Source organism: Zonotrichia leucophrys, chromosome 5, assembly GCF_028769735.1.
Source record: "Zonotrichia leucophrys gambelii isolate GWCS_2022_RI chromosome 5, RI_Zleu_2.0, whole genome shotgun sequence".
Classification (NCBI taxonomy): Eukaryota; Metazoa; Chordata; class Aves; order Passeriformes; family Passerellidae; genus Zonotrichia; species Zonotrichia leucophrys.
Genome location: NC_088175.1, coordinates 12,771,486 through 12,790,403, shown reverse-complemented (window position 1 = coordinate 12,790,403; position 18,918 = coordinate 12,771,486). Strand labels below are relative to the sequence as shown.

The window sequence follows — 18,918 nt, the reverse complement described above, 5'->3', positions numbered from 1 at the left end:
CAATCCTTCCAGCCCTCCCACACTGGGGGAATGAAATCAGACCTTGAGAAGGGAAGGAAAGGCTACATAAATGGAGTAGGGAGGCCTCTGAAACCTGAGAGAGAGACTCCAGCAGAGCTCAGGCTGGCAGGGAACAGAGCTGCGCTGTCCCATTCTCGTAGGGGACAGGCAGCGTGATCTGTAGCACGAGGTGCAGAGTTCTGTGCAGTTATCCCAGGAATTCAGCAAGCCCGTAGGACTCCCCTTACAGTATCTGTGTGAGGGCTGCAGCGTACCTTACAGCTCACAGCAGCCAGAGACTGGGTCCAGATGAGTAACACAACTATGAGGTGACCCCAGCTCTTCCCAGTATCCATTTCTCTCACTCATAAGCATGCTCACATGCCAAAGAAGTGAAGACATGTGTTAAAGGCCATCAGCTCTCCTGTCAGCCTGAGAATTCCTTGCAGGACCTCAGAGGTGCAGCCTCTCCAATCAGAAATTCATCTCAGAGGCATTTGGCACCTTGCTTCTTCCCAATGTTTGACACAAGTGAAACCAGAGATCACACAGATAGCACAGGTTTGGAAGCTGGCTCTGAGGCTTCCCAAAAGCTGGGCACAACCATCTAAGATAACAGTGGATTCTAAGAGAAAGACAGAGGAGCTCCTGAAGCTTACATCTTGGTTTTCCCTTCTCCAGACACAAGCTTGCATAATGGCTACTCCCATCCCACCCTGACAGCCTTTAGCCTTATAACAGGGAGTTCCAGCCTAAGCATCAGTCTTTAAAGGCCCTTGCTATGAGTTTCCATAGGGTGTGTTTCTCCATGCCTCCTCCTCAGTATTTGAACATCTTAGAGTCTCTGTTCAATTCACTTTATGGTGCTATCTGATCTCCCCAAAGGATTCTTGGGCACATCTCCCCAGCCAGCTCCTTGTTCCTCCCTGCACCTGAGGAAGCAGCAGGAGGTGAGAGCACAGCCCTGCCATGAGAGACCTGTGCTGCAGTCTCAGGCACGCTCCAGTAACAGCACTGAGGGGCAGGGGAGTGGTAGGCTGGGCCAGCCCATGGCCAAAGTTACCTTCCCAAATATCAGGAAATTCGACCTGTAGTATTTGTGAAGCATTTCCAGAATGTCCATTACTCTCAGTTCTGCTTATTTGTCATTATTTAAACACCAGCACTGTGCAGAGGGACAAGGCTGACCTTTTGTCCTGAAAACAGGCTCAAATGGAGCACTGTACTTCCAGCTTGATGGCATATATGCACTGAAAATGCTAAACTCACCATGGCAGCCCTCCTAACACCATGGCACTAAGGGCAAATTTGCTCTGACTGCAGGGAGTGCATACACTCAGCAATGCTCCTTATTTTGTGTAGAATGAACTTTTTTGCAGTGCATCAAAGCTACTGCATCTGATACCTGTCATTTGGATTCCTATTGCTCTTCTGGGTGAGCCAGAAACTTCTCTCATCAGCTCCCATAAGTTTCTCATGTACCAAGTCCTGGAGCTCTTGCCCAAGAAAGCTCCTGAAGTGCCAGATGTGCCAAATCCAAGCATCAAGTCATGTCCCTGTCAACCAACTCTGACTACCAGAAGTCTCTAATGGGGCTTTTACAGTGGCTGGGAAATAACAACTGCAGTTTAAAACCATTTGGATTTAGAGGAAATTTAGGTTTCTGAAGATACTTTTGCCAGAGATCTAAAACCAGTATAAATAATGTGTGATAAAAACTGCTGAATGTTTCACCATGAGCATCAGGTCCCAGGAAGTCTCATTTTCCTCTTTTGGTTTTGAATCCATGTCCAATAAAAGAGCTTTAAATGAGCATCACACAGGACATCCCCCAGGACTTGGAACTGCTCTGACAAGTACAGATGGATCTGTGGTTTGTAACTGTCTTACCTTAGGCTGATTAATGCCTTCAAACTGAGTGCACCTAGAAGACAAAATTTAGTTAAAAGCGCGATTGTTTCAGATGGAGATAGGTGGACAATGCTCCAAACATTTAGCAAAGACAAAGGAAATGCACTTATCCAGTGTGAAGCAATAATGTCCAGTGTGCAATTCTTGTATTCACCTCACAAAGCCTCATCCATGCTGCACCAGGTGTGTAGAGCAAGCTGCTGCATCACCTCCCTTTTTAACTCAATGCCAATTCTAGAATGAAAATAACTTCAGTGCTTGTTGTTGGCAGCAGGTCCAATCATATTAAGCATACAATCAACTGTTTCTTCTCTCACATGCTTTTGGAAAGGGTTCTCCAACTTTCAAAAGCTTTTAATCCCTCCTATACATAAATGTTAGAGGGAAACTGGAAGTTCAGTACCAAAAACAGCTTTAGAAAATGCAAAACATTGTGAAAAAATATGACAGAGCAGCAGGCACAAGATTTTCCTGCCACAAAGATGACACCTGTTAATACTTGACACAAGTTTTATACCCAGTACTTGCAGCACATTAAAAGAGGGATCACACCTTTGTCAACTGAAGGCAAACTCCCATCTTAGGACTACACATGAGGAGTAAGTTCTTGGATTTTTCCTTTAATAATGGAACTATAAAAACTCATAATTGCTTCAAATATTTATTTCCATGGCAAAAATAGACTATAATATATTCATTTCACATATATTACATTCAGTAATACAAGCTTTTCTGTCTATGAAACACAATTTATACATTGTTTTACAAACCAATTTCAGTTTTACAAGAATTAAAGCTGGTTTGATTATACATTTTTACAGTATTGGTGGCAAGACAGCAAAAAATAGACATGTTAACCACTAGCTTAGTACTAGAAAATAATACTTCATGTTTGCTACTTTTAAACAAAGTCCCATTAAAATCCTTGCATACTGGCTCAAGTGAAAACTGAAGGAAATGGAGCCAGATCCTGTGTTCCTCTGACACTAAGGACTCAATCCTACAAAACTGCTGACAGGATTTCAAACACCTGTTTGCTTTTAATGGATTAAGAGATTCCAGCAGTGTGCAGGAGTGTACATACTTGCTGATTTGCCAGGTAAAGCCTCTTAAATTTCCATCCAAGTGCCCCCAGAACAGCCACAAAGAGGACAGATAAGTTGGGTATTTCAAAGCAACTTAAGCAAGTATCTTTGTAAAGAGCATACACACCTTGTCTGTCAGAATTGTCCAGCATTAGCAAGGTGACAGGCTGGAGGATTTTACAGGGGTTTTCTCCATCAAATTTCCTACCACTCTAAAAATTAATGGCATTTGCAATGTCTTTAAAGTATATTAAAAGAAAGCCTCCTAATTTTACCTAAATATTTCCAAATGGAAAAACAGCATTTAATTCCCTTTATAAAAGTTAGGCACCTTCTGAAACTGCTCATAAAATTAATAATTTGGTAGTTTTGATTGCTGCATATCTGAACCAAAGAATATTACAGCATCTGCAGCTTTGCTCTTTGACTTGCCACAGGCTGGATCTGTTGTAAACTCTGTTCATTAGATTCTTTACATTTGATTTCTAGCTTCGTTCCCTAAGTAAAGCTGAAGAATAGACTTCAACAGAACAAACACCCTGGAGGTTATTCTTCACCACCAAACACAGCACGATGTGGAAAATAGCAAAGAATAGAACCAAAGGCTATTTAGCAACAGGTTTTTGAAATGCTCATTGAAGTTAACAAATCCTTTTTTTTCAGCCCAGTTAGATCTTAAAGTAACATGTGACGCCAACAGAGTGCACCAAGTTAGCTGCTCCCAAGCAAGATCATACTGAGAATTTTTGTTTCTTTAACTTCTCTTTTTACAGATACATTTGCAACAGTAGTTTAAGATTTTTTTCCCTTACCGTAGCACAGTGTTACATTCTTTTAATGTCACCGTGTTGCAAATGCTGCACTGCAACAGAACTTCTAAGTACGTGGTAAATTCCACATTTAGAGTCTCATTGTTAGCCCAGCCTTAACTTGGTACAACTCACACCAACTGCAAACACCTGGCTTCATTCAAAACACAGTTAGACTTTTGAACAATCTCACCTGCATCCATTAGAAATTATCACTGCAAAATTGCAAGTATGCCTATTCCCCCTGCATTTTGTATCTGTAAAACCAGAGACTGTAGTTTGAAAAATCTGACCTTTAATAAGTAAACAGAAATTAAGCTGACAGATTGCATTCAATACATTTGGAAAAGAAGATATGTAAAAATAACAGAGCCTCTGAAAAAGTATTTGGAGTTTAAAAAAATCACATTTTAAAAAGCCAGTAAAAATAACACCTATGACTACATTCACTTACCCTACCATGCCATGAAAAACATACCATATGACTCAAACCCTGCTAGCAGCTCTACTTTGGATACAAAACATTCCAAATCCTCCTCCAAATGCCTTCTGCCACTCCTCAAATCCTCACTCACTACGTCCAAAATTTTGTACTTGCACAAGAGAATTTCTTTTGAACTCTCATCTACTTTTCCTATGAATGCTGTACTTTCCTGTATGCACATTCCTACTGCATTCTTTTGGTTAATTCTTGTAATCTGTATTTGAATTTAAAGCAGAGGTGCATATTCATGCTACAAGGGCTCAAGCTTTCATTGGCAGTAAGCCCATGCTAATTCCTACAGTATCATGAAGAACTGCAGGAATTTTGCATCTTGCAGGGCTGGACTCTGACTTTCCTCAACTCTGCACTATCAGAAAAAAACCCAACCCTAAACACTAAAGCACTGAGTTCTTAGCAACTGAAGCATTGATTCTTTCAAATTGATAGTTTGAACTATTGAAATAGAGTGATGGGTTCACTGTTTTTAAATGCCAGGGATTTAGTAATGCTATTGATATTAAAACTGAGGTTTCATTACACAGCTATGATAAACAACCCTGCAGTTTCCAAGTTTGGTCCAGAAGCCATTGAAATCTATGAGCCACTCAACTTTAACAGCTGCTCCAGCACAAAACAGCAGCAGCAGCAGCTGGAGCAGCAGCCTCAGCCTTACTTATTACATTTAAAGGAGCCATTCTGGAGAAAATTGCTCCAAGTGTTGCCCACTTCAAAAAGAGATACACAGGATTACAAGAGAAGCCAAATGTAAAATGTCAAGAATCTTTTCCACTTTAGTAAAAATTTATCTTACTTTTATTTGTTATTACTGTATTTGACTTTTTTCCTAAATGTTGGTGATAACTTAGAGCAGCTTTTCATCCATAGAAATACAGGAACACTGCCTTGGTCACCTTCTTTGAATTAAATGTATTTCTAGATATAAACTGTAGCATCCTGCACCTTGTGTGAAAGGTATTCCAATGAGTGAAATAAAGGCATAAAGCTTTTCCTGCTCTTTCTGGGGGCAGCAGAAAAGGGGAACACTGCTGAGCAGGCTGCAGAGGCTGTGCCAAAGTGCCCTGTGCACCTCAGAGCTCCTCCCTCACCAAACACGGCCAGGAGGGGCTGCAGCCTAAAGCCATCCCAGCCAAGTCAGTGGCATCTTTGCAATGGACAGGGCTCTGACTTTTGCTTCTTAGAGGTTTTAGCCCAAGACTACAAAGATTCACTGGCCAAAAAAAAAACCCTCATCAGGGCAACCAAGAAAGAAACCAAATATGCAGATGTGCTTACTACAGTTTGTATGCTCTTCTCCTGTCTCTTCATATAATTTGATCCTAGAAAGCATCTTCTACCTAGTCAACAAAAGACCATCAAATCTGTCTCTTGACAGTATATAGCACCTTTATTTGTCCCTGAGAGCTCTGACATCCCTAGAGATCAGCATCATCTTTGCCAAGAATTCTTCATACATCTTTTCTTACTAAACAAACTCTGTTCAAATCTTGCATAATCATCTGATTTCATCCCCATAAAAACAGATACACATTTGGCAAAATTGGACAGGCTTTTTAGAGAAATTTTAAGTTTTTTGACAAATAAATCCACCTTTGACTCACACTGTGGCTGGATTTGGACAGTGGATATTATAACATCCAGAACTTCATGAAGCACCCAGCACAACTACATGTAAAAATGCATCCCTTTTCAAGGCTCAGAACAAAAGTGCTAAAAACTGAATTGTCTTTTATAAGTTAACTGAAAATCTAAACAATGGTTTAAAAAACAATTTTTTTAAGAAGGTTGTGAAGTTTAATTTCATTTGGTATCTAGAAGAGAAACTGCTCATTTTCAATGCCCACTTGGAGCCATATGCTTGCAAACAAAAGCAATCCTACAATGTTCAGTAGAAAAACTCACATAAAGTCAAGCCTAATAAGGTCAAGTCTATCACTGCAAAAACAGACTGCTGATGGACAGAACTGGAGCCTGAAGGGGAGGAGGTAGCAGTGATACACTGAAAAAACCAAGACTGTGACTACCAGATTTGAGCAGAGCCACCTCTAAAATGAACACAATTTCTTTTAGCTAAACATAAAAATAAGCTAAAAGACACACATTTCCTCACCCACCTCAGATAATCCCATAAATACTGGATTAAATTGCTTGTTATTACTGTTCCTTTTAATGCCTCACAGCTGATGTTCTGTCTCAGAAACTGCTGCTTGAGGTTCTGCTTGTCCATCACGACATTAAAACTGTATCTATCAGGTGACAAAGACCACAGTGCAAAGTTAAGAAATGGAAAAGGTACAAGCTCCATTTCAGAGCCTGCCCTCCCATTCAATAACATTTCTGCAGATGAAAGTGAACTGTGGCAAAAATTAACAATGTTTTCAAAACCGAGCATGATAAAAATAGCTAAGTATGTTTGCTTCTTTCAATACTTCTGTCAACACAGATATGTCAGATTGGTAAGTTTGCAAGGTTTATGTATAAAGAATCTGTCTTCAGCAACTGTTTTCCTCTGGACTTCCAGTTTTATGTTTGGCAATTAACAATTCCTAGGCATTTATTTAAGAACAAATTTCCCTAGTCTGAAATATTCAGTCTAACTTATACTGAGAGTACAACAAATCAGACTGCTTCCAAGCAGACCTGAAAGCACCAGATCAATATTGTGTACCTAAAAGAAATATCTTTTGTACAAAATTATATATTATCTCAATGCCATTTGGACCATATGTTTAACTTCATGGAAGAAGCTTATTACAAAGGAAATTGGGGCAACCTATTTATAATTCTTAATTCATGTTCTGGGACACAACTATTGTTTTGAAGGAGGTTTAATAGTTTCTAAACCCTTGTTAGAGCTCAGAAAAATAACAATTTCAGCACTAATAAACCTGACTTTTAGTTTCATTTCATTTCACTAAGCAGGTATCAAGGGAAATGTACACTTAACCATGCCTGCAGACTGGTCTGCTATACAGGGTTTTAATTAAACCAGATATCAAAAAAATATAGCTCAATTTGGAACAGGGATTTTCAACTCAGCATCTCAAAACACTTGGAAAGGCAGCTAAAACCACGCTGTCCCCACTGAAAACCACAGAGGATTATTTAGGGATATCATCATTTGACCAGTAGTCTGTACCTGCCTACTTCAGGTCCATGCCCAGCCACTGACTCAGCCACTTACACAGCCACTAAATTACCCCCTTCCCCAGTGCTTCCTCTAAGAGCTCTTTTCTGCAATTTCTCAAATGTTCCTCATTGCAACGCTGCACAGCATTAGCAAAATTTGCTCTAGCACTAATAAAATAATCTGGAGGATTCTACAGAAAATTCCAGTGCTTTACTGGCTTTCTTGGCTGGAACATTAACTTTTTTTAAGGTCATCTTTGCACTGTGTAAACCAGCAATCATAGCTGCCACACCTCCTCCATTACACTTCAGACAATCATTTCCACTTCACCACTCTGCACCTTCTTACTCCCATTTTGGTTCTCCCACTTCATCAACTTAAAAAGCTCTTCTTAAAATAACAGGTTAGTAATGGTATATTACCAAATGAAACAATGCATGATTATAGTCTCTATATTTAGCTACATAAATAACAGAGCAAAAAAAGTGCTTAAAACATTTGCATCCACTTTGATTTCAGCCAGTAAAATCAAACTGTCCTCTAAATATATGAATAATACTGAATATGTACTTTCTCTCATCCATTTGTTTCCAATAACCTCACAGATAGTTAAAATATTTTTCCCCTGCCTCTTGCAGGAAATACCTCCTCTCAAATAAAAGTTATCAACAGTTATTGTTATCTTTCACTTTCAATATCAAATGGCACTACAGCTAAATACCAACAACTTCCCTAGGACTTTCTGCATGATTTTTGAAAAGTTGGTTCAAACATTGTCAGTCTTCTCCTCTGAAAATATTGTTATGTTTAAAAGTTTTCTGTTGTGGTGGTTCATTTTCTTTTAAATTTAAAAATCCCAAATATAAAAATAACTGTTCTTAAAGCAACTACTTAAAATATCTAAGAGCTGCTCATTTTGCTAAGTAAGCCAGAGGAAACCAAATGTTCATTTTAAAAAATATAGATGTATTGTTCTAAATATAAAATTGAAAGCAGAATCAAACTGCATAAGACCTTGACATTCCCAAGGGGCAGGTTTCTGACCCCATCTGCACCTACAGATTTTAGCTTTTGCACAGTCAACAATTATGTTTCAAAACATAATGTCAGTAAAATTGTACTATATACCTCCATTCCATAAAATACTTATTTTGCTCTGAGTAACACCACTCTAAAGAATGTGTGCAAGTACTACAGAGCAGTACAAGTAAAATCATTCCTTAATGTGACTGTGGCTGAACGTGGGAAGAATTCAGTCCAGCAAAGATCCTGCTGTGCAGGGACTGTTACACTGACTCACATTTAACAGTCCCATGGCAGCCCCAAATGGTAACTCTGGGATCCATCAACGAGGAAAACACCAGTGAGAACAGGTCTGGACAATTCCAATTTTCTTTCTGTAAACTCTTGCAGAGTCTCTTAGGAAGTGGCAGGGGTTAGATGAGTCTGGAGCTTTTGAGAAACTGAATGAGAACTCCATAGACGAAAGTGTACTGCGAAAGAGTCTGCACCATCATCATCCTCTGCTGCCTCAACATATCCAGCACTCGTGGGATGTCCAGCATCTGGAAAAAGGGAACAAAACATTACAAGTGACTGGTGAGCAAGGAAACTGGCTTGTCTGCTCCCAGCAGGAGGTTCAGAGCAGTAGCTTTGTGATGATCTAAGGACAGAGTCAGCTGTTCTGATTTCAGCTCTGACAATTCATTGCCCCTGCCTGCAGTATGGACTGCACTACACCACTGACCATCTGGGAAATATGTATAGTGGGAAAGTTACATGTCTCATGGGGTATTGGTCTTTACAAATCTAATGGCTGAAAAAGCCTGTTACAGTGTTAGGAGAGGGATGCACAATGAAACAATAAGTATGTTGAGTTTCAGTTGACATATTATATTATTAATGAACATTTTACAGCCATCCAATTCAGGCTAGAAGTTGATAGGACTGATTTTATTCTATTAAACTACCACATTGTCCTCTACTGAGACTGATACTGCAAATACACTGCACTTAGGAACAAAATAGTAACAAGTACAGAGACTGGCTAAAAAGCATGTTCTTGAATATTATCAATTCTAATACAGGCAAGGAGCAGTAAATGAAATCCTGAAATATGCTCAGTAGCCTAGGGTATACCTTGCTCCACTCAATGACTCAACATCTTAGGGAGTCAAGAATCCAAATGAGCATTCCAGAGCCTGGTGTGCATGTGGGCAGCTCTAGAAGATTATTAACTTATGTTGAATTCCCAAGAGCCATTTCAAGCACAGTTGTAAGATCTCTCCCAACAGCTGCTCTGATGAACAGCCATAACTCATTCTAGGCAGGTTATTGCCCCTTCCAGCACCTGACATGATCTGAAGCAGCAGGAAGGAGAGGAGCTCACCTCGTTGTGTTCCAGGCAGGCAATCATGATCTCGGCCAGTATGGACAGCCATGGACAGCCATGGACAGCCATGGACAGCCATAACACATTCTAGGCAAGTTATTTATTGCCCCTTCCAGCACCTGACATGATCTGAAGCAGCAGGAAGAAGCGGAGCTCACCTCGTTGTGTTCCAGGCAGGCGATCATGATCTCGGCCAGGATGACCACGCCGGTGCGCCCCACGCCCGCGCTGCAGTGCACCAGCAGCGGGGGGTTGGCGCTGCGCGGCTCGGCCGTGCTGTTGGTGTGCCGCCGCACCGACTGGATCTCCTCCAGGTACGCTGCCGCGTTCAATGGGACACAAATCAGTCATTAGGAGAGGAAGCCACACAAGCTATGCTATAGTGCTGTGTGACCACCAGAGAGTAGTAATTTAACAATGGACATGCCACAGAAAAAGGATGCATTGTGCAAATCGCAAACCCTCTCCCCAGTTCTAATGTCAGCCATTTGAAGCTGCACAAAATAAAAAAAGACTGCACCAGCACAGAAGTAGGAGGCCATTGTGAATTATATCTGACCCATTTTTAGCTGCATTCTTGTCACATTAGATGCAGAAGTCATACCCCAACTATAGCAATACAGATCTATAAGGATCATCTAGCTTTTGTAAGGATTTCCTCACCCTGTTCCCCTATTCCTACTAAAGAGAGCTCATGGCCATCTGGCTACTGCTGCCACATACTCAAATGTGTAGTATGAGGTACAATTATGTCTTATTCTACAGGATTTATGGTAAATTATTTGCTTTAGACAGAAGGAGCAGGAATATACCTTTAATAAATTTTCAGGTATATTCCAGCAAAAAATATAATTCAGTATATCTTGCTGGTGTGAAGAAACCTTTTACAATGGAATGCTTGGCTTACTTGTCCAAAGTTACTTCATATATGCAGCCATTTCAGAAGGTATTAATAGAACACCACAAACCACACCCCAAAACAAAGCTATTAAATACAACTTACATAAAAATCCCTTTAAATCTTCTGGACAGCCATGCTCTGGCCAGTCAGTGTACTGCAGATGCCAAACCGTTCTCTCCTGTCCTGTGAGCAGATGTTTAATCTTCAATCCTGTCGTTGCGTAGCAGCCTGAGTCAGTGCGGAATCGCGTGGTAATCTTAAATCTTCCATATGTCACAGTGTTGTGTCTTGAACCAAGACGTGGCCAGTATCTGAAGCTTTTTTCTCTCCCACTTTCCTTAAAAGCAGAACACTTGCTTAGCAAGAAACCTAAGAACATTCATAAAACTAATGTTCCTGTAGTAACAACTGTATCTCTCCTCCACTAAGTAGTACTAATGTGTTATGGCCTCTTACTGGGAAAACCAACTTTCCATCAGAAAGAGCTTGCAAATTCATTTTTCTGCCAAAGGAATCAAGACAGAAAGGGGTCACTAGAAACTTATCTTCAATCAATCTAGTTGGTGGAAAAAACATCCCCCTCCTCTAACAGATTATAAAAAAGTCATTGTGGAATTTCTGGGAGAAACACAACTCAATTTATACTCACTTCCTCTGCTGTCACCATAGCTATGATGGCAATCCCTTGTTCCCAGATCATCTGCCAGAAATCCTGACATGTGTTTTGCAAAGGGCCCTGCGTGGCAATGTAATCCCACTCTATGCCACCAACAGAGATCTGTGAAAATAAAGACATTAGATTAGTAATTATTGAAAACCCTCTCCCCAGTTCTAACATCAGCCATTTGAAGATGCACAAAATGAAAAAAGACTGCAACACCACAGAAGCTAAAGCCCATTGTGAGTTATATCTGCCCCATTTTTAGCTGCATCTTGTCACATTAGATGCAGAAGAGCCACAATAGTACAGGTTCATAGCTAAATAAATGCATTTTACATCACAAGCTTCATGTCAAACTGAGAAAACAAAATTGTATTTCTCCTTCATGAATTCGAGGTATTTTAGAAAATTCATGTTTAGAGAAGCTTTCTACTCTAGTGCTGTAAATATTATTACTGTACTAGTTGTTATGTCCTGAAAAAATATTATCTTGCTTGAGAAGGCTCAACATTTGTGAATGAAGCAGAGAAACTATGATGCCATGTCAGTATACAAACAGATTTATGAAAAAAAAGACAGCAACACAAGTGCTGCTTTGACAATCTCAACTCTTCTCATAAAAAACAACTGTAGTTGCACTTAGAGCAGATAAATGTACTGAAAAATGAGCTGCCCTCAAGGTTCTTGAAGACACCCTTCAAAGTCTTTTAAACAGAGCTTAAAGAGTTAAGGATGGGGAAAAAGGTCAGCTGAAGGCTTTGAAAAAGCCAGTTTCCCCCTGGCTCTGGCTCTAACCATCCAAAAAAGCTTAAGCTAGGAGCAAGCCTACTGCTCATAGTGGATAGTCTGAGAGTACAGAAAAGGAAGAAACAATGCAGCTCAAAAATATCACAATCATTTCAGAGGATCCCAGTTTGCTTTAAACCTATTTGCCTTCTTAGCTCTGGGCAGAATGGAGATGCCTCTTGTTAGCAGCAATCCCCAGAGAGGGAACACAGAAAAGCAACAGTAGATCGAATCAACACAGAACCAAAATGCAGAAGATCCCTCCAGTAATTAACCCTCTATTATTCTAGGTGATTAGGAAAACAGGTTCCTGCTTTCCCCAAAGAAACCCTGGAGAAGACAAGAAAGAGAGAGAGATGGAGGGATTGTCACTGATTTCACCAAACCAAAAACTGATTGGCAGATGCATTTTCAGTTGCATGTGAACTGGGAAATTTTTCTCCGAGAGCATTTCTGTCACCTTGATATGGGATGCATTGATGTAACCCGTGTTGTTTTCTTTGGTTGGGACCAGCTCCACCCTGGTGTCATCGTAGGGAAGGACGTCCTGGAAGCGGTTCCTCTCGGCATTCTCGGGCAGGCGGGCAATGGAGCACTCCCCATCCCGCAGCCTTTTCTTCTGGATGCGCTCATACTCCGTGAACACCATGCCCTGCTCCAGCCGCTGCTCCAGGGCTCTGCACTGCAACACAGCACACAGCCAGGCAAGGTCACTCTCTGAGGGGAGCCTGTTCACACAGAGAGCTCGTGAAATGTAAAATGGACCTATTTTCTTCTCCTCCATACTTCTGCAAGGCTTTTCCAGCTATTCGTGTTTCCACAAGCATACCAGAATAAATTAGAGGCAACCCTAGCCAGCAGGAATTTTGTTCAAGTGAAAATTAAGCAGCCTGTTATACTTCACTAGGTCACAAAGTTTTATTTGGATACTGCTGGTAAAGGAAAGATTACTTCATGGTTTCTGAAAAGACAGCCCATGTGGGGAGAAAAAAATTGACCAACCAGACAGATATACCATACTGCATACTGCTTCAAATACCTTTGATCCACCTGCTCAATATAGCAGCTAGGTGACATCATTTTAAAGGTGTCCTGTAACCTTATAATAAATACAAAAATAATAATAAAAAACCTCACAAACTTAGTTTTTTGGATGGAGGAAAACTATTAGAAAAATATCTGGATTTATACTTTAACTGCAGCAAGTTTCTAAGGCAGGAAAGCTGCCTTAGAAACTTGCTGCAGTTAAAGTATAAATCCAGAATTTTTTTCTAATAGTATAATTCAATCTTTTTTATTTAATAGACTACTCCCTCCTCCCCTTTATTCTTTCGAAACCAAGTTGTTTCTAAATCATAAGACACTTCTGGAATTTCTGCATCGCTCTGCCAACAATAAGGAGGAATAATATGTAAGATTTCAGCCAGAAAATTTCATCTATGTCACATGTCCCCAGATTCTTACAGCAACTGCTCTGTGGTATCAGGTCATGGAAGTGTCTTATATCAAGTAAGTATGCCAAATGTTACAGAGGAAGGTGTAAACTTCCCTCATATGCAATTTGCACAACAATACATCAACTGCACAAACTCATTTATTATCTTTAGGCTAAACTCACATATTTAAACTGACAATAGCATGAAGCTGAGCATTTTTTTTACTAGTTTTTACTTTTACATTTTTTTAATCCTGATACAAGCTGATGGAGTCTTATATTTCTTAAAGAATGATCCTCAAATTCTAGAACCTAATGTCCTCTCATTGATCTGACATCCTCTCCTGAGTTTAAAATTTCAGCACATCAAACAAGTTCTATCTATATTTTTTGGGCTCTACATGAACAAAACAGATAAATACAATCTGCATAAGCTGTATTCTGAGGACGCAATTTAACTGCAAAACTACACCTCTTACTCAACTGCAAATCTCTAAACACCATTTGAATTACTAATAATTGCAAATAAAATCAATCTCACACTTAGAATTTTAAAATTCACACCTTTTCACTCTGGAAAACCCAAAATTAAGAGAGAAAGCAGGATGAGTTGCACAAAAATGTATCAGTAGGTACTAGTTAATTCATTTCCTGTATGTTCAAAGGGTAAACTACAATTGAATCACTATCATGTTAAAGAAAAATCTGAGTTACACCCAATACTTCTAGCAATGACTTGTCAACCTGGAATCTTTTTATTTTGTTTCTCTTCTCAGCATTTGAGTTGCCTTAGTATGAAGCATTTTACAGTCAGTAAAATGTACCATTTGTAATCATGTAATTTTGAAAAATTGCTACAGTAAATCAAGCATTAAAAAACTTCAACATACTCGTTCATCATTTGTTGCTCTCGTTGATTCTTCCTTGCCCTCATCTGGCAGAGGCATCCTAGTCAATGCCAGTCCATTTAGGGCAGCTAGCTTCAGAGGCCCCATTTTTTTTGCATCATTTTTATTCTTTTTCATACCCTGCAAAAGAAAAGCTAAAACTTGTAAATACTCTTAAATATCTGATGAAGTTATAAAGCAGAAACCAGATGACTTCAGCTAAGCAAAAGATCCTTCTCTGGCCCCTTCTGTGAACAGCTCTGACCTTTTTCTTTGATAAGCATTGCAGTGAGAGATTAGGGTGGTGGGACCACATTCCTCCAGGGACACAGCACAGGTCTGTCTTCATTCCAGACAGGTTAATGAAACTGCATGAGAACGACAAATATTGTTCTCTACAAAGCTCACCACTGAGGGTGTGAGGAGGCAACTGCAGATACTTAACATTCTTGAACAGACCTGGGAACATTTCCCAAACCCAAAAATACATAACAATGATTCCTTACTAGACTATTCAGTTTGCAGGCACTTTTCTTCCCTACAATCAGACAATGACCATATATCTTTCAGATATTTGGATATAGTTAAATGTTTTACTAAGTTTGCAACAAACTTGACATACAAAACATGAACACAGAACTGCAGACACATTTGGGTCCTGGACTGGGCCACAAAACTAAATTAGAGAATTGCCATTCATTATTTGGTGAAAAATATCAAAGGGGGATTTCTATGAAGGAATCAATTCAAACTATTCTTTTAAAATGGATAAGAGGAAACTTCATCATTCCTGCCATTGCTAAGTTTAATTGTTAACAAAAATACACAGAAAATACGAGCACATGTGCTGCTTGGATGATAATGCTTTCAAAAGTTAAATGGTGGTAAGAAATAGGAAGACAAACCTAACAGGATGAGACGGCATTTAAAGTGAAGTGAACACAAACACAAGAATAAAAGTTCATTGAAAAGCAAAATGTGCAAGCATTGGTTGGGGCTGGTTTTGTAACTAGGATATCATCTCCATTGTGAATACAGAAAGGTAATGTTCTGTATTATGCAACAACACTTAAATGTTTCTGAAGCAGAAACTAGGTTACAAACACTTGAAATGAAAAATTCTGATATTAATTTAATTTAAACGTTGACAGGAACATGCCATTTCTACGTAACTGTCAAAAGGAAAAGCAGGGTATGATTTTGGTAGACACATTACTGTCTGAAAATGTATATTTTGGAGAACAAATAGTAACTATTTCAATACATAGCTTTGGATAGGCTAGTTTTTGCAATATCTGCTATTACCACAGCAGTACAATTTATATAGCAGTTCCCCTGCAGTCCAGCTTGTGCAGAAAACTATTTGACACTAACTCAGGTATCAATCAAATTTAAAAGGCAAAATAATAATATAAAATGGTCTTCCTCTATTAGCATCTGAAATCTGCCACAAACTACATAAAACTGAACAGAATTTTAAAGCAAAGTGGGCACTAAGGAGTGCCAGTGAAATTGTGCAGTCCACACAGACCTTGATGTTTCTATGAGGTGGGAATTACAGAAAAGGTGAAACTTGCAGTTTTTCACTATTTATGGTGTCCTAAGATTGGAGTAGAAGAAAGAGATATGGCAAGCAAGAAATACCTTCAGTGGGATAAAAACAGCTTGAAGAGAAGGTAAAAGGGAGAGGATATGAAAAAAGGAAGGCATGAAGTAAAGAAGAAAATGCAAGGAAAGAATTTATTCCTGAAGGTGTCAGGTTCCCTCTTAGGTCAGAAGAAGCAAGTAAACAAAATTTTAAAAGTAAACATTTCAGATACATATCATTTTTCAGTGAGAGAAAGATAAGAAAGTTGAATAGAAAGAGTTGCTTCTGCTCCAGATAAGAAGTAGGGCAGAACAGGGATCTAGAACTGATTTTAAATTAGCTCCTTCTAAAGTTCCTAGCCAAGTTAGGTTTTCAGATGGATGGAGACTGCACAGCTGGATTTGTGTGGGTGGACTAAGCAAACAGAACTCAGACATGGCAGAGAAGGGGCTAAAAGACAGCTAAGCAAAGTTAACCAGGAAAACAGAAATACAAAGGTCAAGCTTAAGGTAGCTTTAATTCAAATGTTTTAAAAGCATCTCAGACTGACTAAAAGAACCCCAAACCTCAAACAAAAACAACAATCAACTGCTACAGACAACTCAAAACAAGACAAATAGTATCCACTTACACCTAGAGGGGGAAGGCCTTCCACAATATTCTTCTTTCCAGACAAAAGATCGGACACGGGTCTCTTCTTTACTGAATCTTTCCTTACTCTGTATCTGCCTGATGTTGTAAGATCAGATTCTGACATAGATGGAGTAAGCAGTCCTTCCCCTCTTCTCTGTACCTGGCTTTCTACTAGTAAATGAACAGGGCTCATATCTTTCATTCTCTTCTCTGCCTCTGTAATGTGTAATTTAGGCTCAAGGATATGCAAAGGGCCAGCAGATGAAGCAACAGAGCTATAAGGGTAGTTCAGTACTGAATCATGAGAATAACCTCCCATAACAGATGAAAGTTGGGTTTGATCTTCAGGGAGAGGAGAAAGACTTGTACTGGCCTTATTCTCTTCTTCAAATTCTTCTTCTTCCTCACTACTGTGAATCAGCATAGTGGCATCTGACAGGGTTTTCTTGTGATCACAGTTCACACATTCTTCTTGCTCACCTTCTTTTTGCTTCGTTCTCTCCAGCAGAATGTTGGGCTGTGATCCTTCTGAGATAACTCTTGGAAGGGCCACATCTGCTGCAGAAGCTGACATGGTCCTCTCTTTAATTCTCATTCCTTCAAAGCTGGGAGTCAAGCCAGCTATTTCAATACTGTTCCTTTTCTGCAGCTGAGCGTGGCGTGCCGATGTCAGAGGTTCACTGACCTCCTGAAGGGAATGAGCCACAGGCAGGCTGTCCTCCTGGAACGTCTGCACAGAGTGGTGCACTCGCCTGGTGATGAGATCCGGGTTGCTGCTGCTGATGTAGATGTGCCGGGAAAGGTCTGGAGTGCTGTTGGCAGGCCTGGGGTACGGGTACGGCGGAGGCGGGCGATAGACTTGGGTCTTCATTATGTTGGGTGCTGGGTAATCCTGAGACTGGAGCTGCACATTTGTCAGCTCAGGCACACTGACTGCCCCAACAACTGGGCGCTTTTCAGCAGGATAGGGGTAGGGGGATTGGCTATGGAAGCTGTAGTTCAGGTTAAATGGATAATGGTTAGACTGCGGGGCAGCAAAGTGGGCGTGCTCTCGAATTTCAGGCTGACTGTAAACTAAGGCATCGGGCCTGCTGTAAGCATATGTGTTGCTGATGTTAAGATTTCTCATTGAATGACTCTGCCTGTCTGTGTGCACCATCCCCCTGTTGAGCTGTCTCATCACAGTCTCATAGTCCGGCGTGGGACGGTAAGAAGGTGGTATTAGTGCACTGTGTCTGTGTGATGGGACATAGTCAGTTCTGAGCACATCACTTCCAGTAATGCTGGGGTTAGAGGACATGGGGGATGGCTGCAAGTAATGCTGTGGGTTGTTCAAGGAGTTTGTGCTGTGTGCACTATAGACACTCCCGTTGCGGATCCGACCGCTGTAGTCGTGAGGGGCTCTATCCAAGCTAGTCTGAGAGTGACAGTAGTATCCGTTCTGATTGCTCACAAAGAGGTTATCTGAAAGCAAAGTGTAACAACAATCTTTATGTCCAGGACATCAAACAAAGTTATCTGCTATAAAGATGTAGCTAAGGCAATGCTTGAGATTTTTAAAACCTCAGTTATTTTTAGCTATGTATTGAAATGGGAAGGAAAAAAACCCAAACCAAAATCCCAGCTTTTCTGTTGTTGTTGATACCCAAGGTATATACACCAGAATAACATATTATATTTATTTCAATCATGTAAATCCCTGTGGGAAAACACGATCTGTTTATGAATTACTTTTCTCTCTTTAGGATAGGTTTCCTAAGTTTAAGTCCAAAACAAACAAAGTTCATATCAATCTTAAGCCCCACCACTGAAAAAATTAATGTATACACTAGGATTTGCACTAATGTACTCAGTTTGAACAGCAAAGAAAGAAAGAAAGGAAAAAAAAAAACCCACAACAAAAAACCAAGCCAAAACAAAAATACCACCAAAACCCTAAAAACAGCCCAAAACAAGCAGACAAAACCCCTTGCTCTTCTCTCTTGTACTCCTTCAGGATGTATGTAGGTATAGCACAAGACCTCAAAAAAACCAAAATTAACTTTTCTCCAGAAATTTTGAAGGCAGTTTAAACTACCACCATATATTGTTCACATATATATATATACACCTACACTGTAAAGAAAATGTTCCCCCAGTTTATACGTCCAAGACATATTTAATAATTTTAATTACTACTTCATTGGATGTACAATTTG

At 39.9% G+C, this 18,918-nt stretch overlaps 1 protein-coding gene across 5 annotated transcripts in view; it reads right to left on the bottom strand.

Annotated features, from left to right (window-relative positions):
* Positions 1-2,478: 2,478 nt before the first annotated feature.
* The window catches only part of PTPN21 (protein tyrosine phosphatase non-receptor type 21), a 44,231-nt gene continuing 27,791 nt past the window's right edge, over positions 2,479-18,918 (bottom strand). For 2 of the 5 annotated variants that reach the window (XM_064715648.1, XM_064715650.1), the window contains 7 exons: positions 16,719-18,184; positions 14,503-14,640; positions 12,638-12,859; positions 11,380-11,508; positions 10,833-11,067; positions 9,988-10,148; positions 2,479-9,002 (listed from right to left, as the gene is read on the bottom strand). In XM_064715648.1, coding sequence (XP_064571718.1) covers positions 8,874-9,002; positions 9,988-10,148; positions 10,833-11,067; positions 11,380-11,508; positions 12,638-12,859; positions 14,503-14,640; positions 16,719-18,184 — 2,480 coding nt within the window. In that variant the 3' untranslated portion in view covers positions 2,479-8,873. Of the gene's footprint in view, positions 9,003-9,759; positions 10,149-10,832; positions 11,068-11,379; positions 11,509-12,637; positions 12,860-14,502; positions 14,641-16,718; positions 18,185-18,918 lie in introns of those variants that run through there. The other 3 variants (XM_064715645.1, XM_064715649.1, XM_064715647.1) reach the window with 2 other exon arrangements.